This window comes from Crocodylus porosus, unplaced genomic scaffold (genome assembly GCF_001723895.1).
Source record: "Crocodylus porosus isolate Cpor-Errol unplaced genomic scaffold, CroPor_comp1, whole genome shotgun sequence".
NCBI classification, from domain to species: Eukaryota; Metazoa; Chordata; order Crocodylia; family Crocodylidae; genus Crocodylus; species Crocodylus porosus.
In genome coordinates, this window is record NW_017728906.1 from 104111507 (window position 1) to 104112629 (window position 1123).

The following is a 1123-nucleotide window of genomic DNA, read 5'->3' on the forward strand; positions in this document are numbered from 1 at the left end:
TACCCTGGGGATGTTTAAGAAGAGGCTTGATGACTACCTGGCTGAACTCATTTGAGTCCAGTCTTTTTCTCCCGCCCAGGCGGGGGGTCGGGCTTGAAGATCTACAAGGTCCCTTCCGACCCTACTTCTATGATTCTATGATCCTAAGAAAGCTTTATACACTTACTTAAATTATGGGGGGGGGGGTTTACATTGTAGACTAGGAGAGTCTAGACTGTATGTACACTTATCGTGCCTGGCTCCAGTGCCCACCTACGTGCCACACTGCTCCATGTGAGCTACCTTGTAAACCAAAAGTGGTGAAACTGCCTCTATTCAATTAGGCTAATTAGCAGACAGGCCAAGTAACTCGCCCAATGCACTGCACAGTGCAGGTACCTTGTTTCTGGGTCAGAAGGCAATCTGCCCAAAGTATGACAGTCTGCCCTGACAATATGCCCAAGTCTCGTTACCTGGGCATGGTAAGCTTATCATCATGACCATGCTTAAAAACTTTTAAAAACTGACATTGCAATCTTACTTGGATCTAGTTAACAACCTAAAGTACTGATAACAGTGTTGATTGGTTATATGGCCTAACATCATCTAATGATTTAATTGGATAAGTAAAACTTAATCAGTCTTTTAAAAATATAATTGTATTTGAACCTTAAACCATTATAAAATATAAAACATATTCCTGACACCGAAAACGACTGTAAATTGCTTTCTGGTGATCTGTGCACAGCATAATTATAATACTTGCCACTAAAATGTAGTTTAAATTGCTCAGTTCTAGAAATCTATTTTTTTTCTTTTATAGTTCTAAAACAGATCCTGTCACTGGAGCTGTGAAAAATACCAAATACCATCAACTTTAGTAAGTGCTATAAAATAACTTTATTTAATTAAATTCGATATATATCTCTCTTAAATTTTGCAGCCTGAAGTTTCACTGTGTGTATGTCTTTTGGGCAGTCATTTGTTTCTCGGGGTTCTTATTTTGTTGTTGTTCTGGGAGTTTGGGGACAAGAGGGAATGTTACTACTTTTGTTTTGCTTTGAATTTCTGATACTGTGGTGTCTTTCAAATTCCTCCTAGTGTTAAATAATTTTTCATAGGAAACATGTTAGATATATTGTAT

The 1123-nt window shown here is 37.8% G+C and overlaps 1 protein-coding gene across 3 annotated transcripts in view; it reads left to right on the top strand.

Annotated features, from left to right (window-relative positions):
* Window positions 1-1123, top strand: part of NALCN (sodium leak channel, non-selective) — a 451383-nt gene that overhangs the window by 400408 nt on the left and 49852 nt on the right. For all 3 annotated transcript variants that reach the window (XM_019529699.1, XM_019529701.1, XM_019529700.1), the window contains one exon: window positions 803-859. In XM_019529699.1, the coding sequence (XP_019385244.1) occupies window positions 803-859 (57 nt within the window). The remainder of the gene's footprint in view (window positions 1-802; window positions 860-1123) is intronic.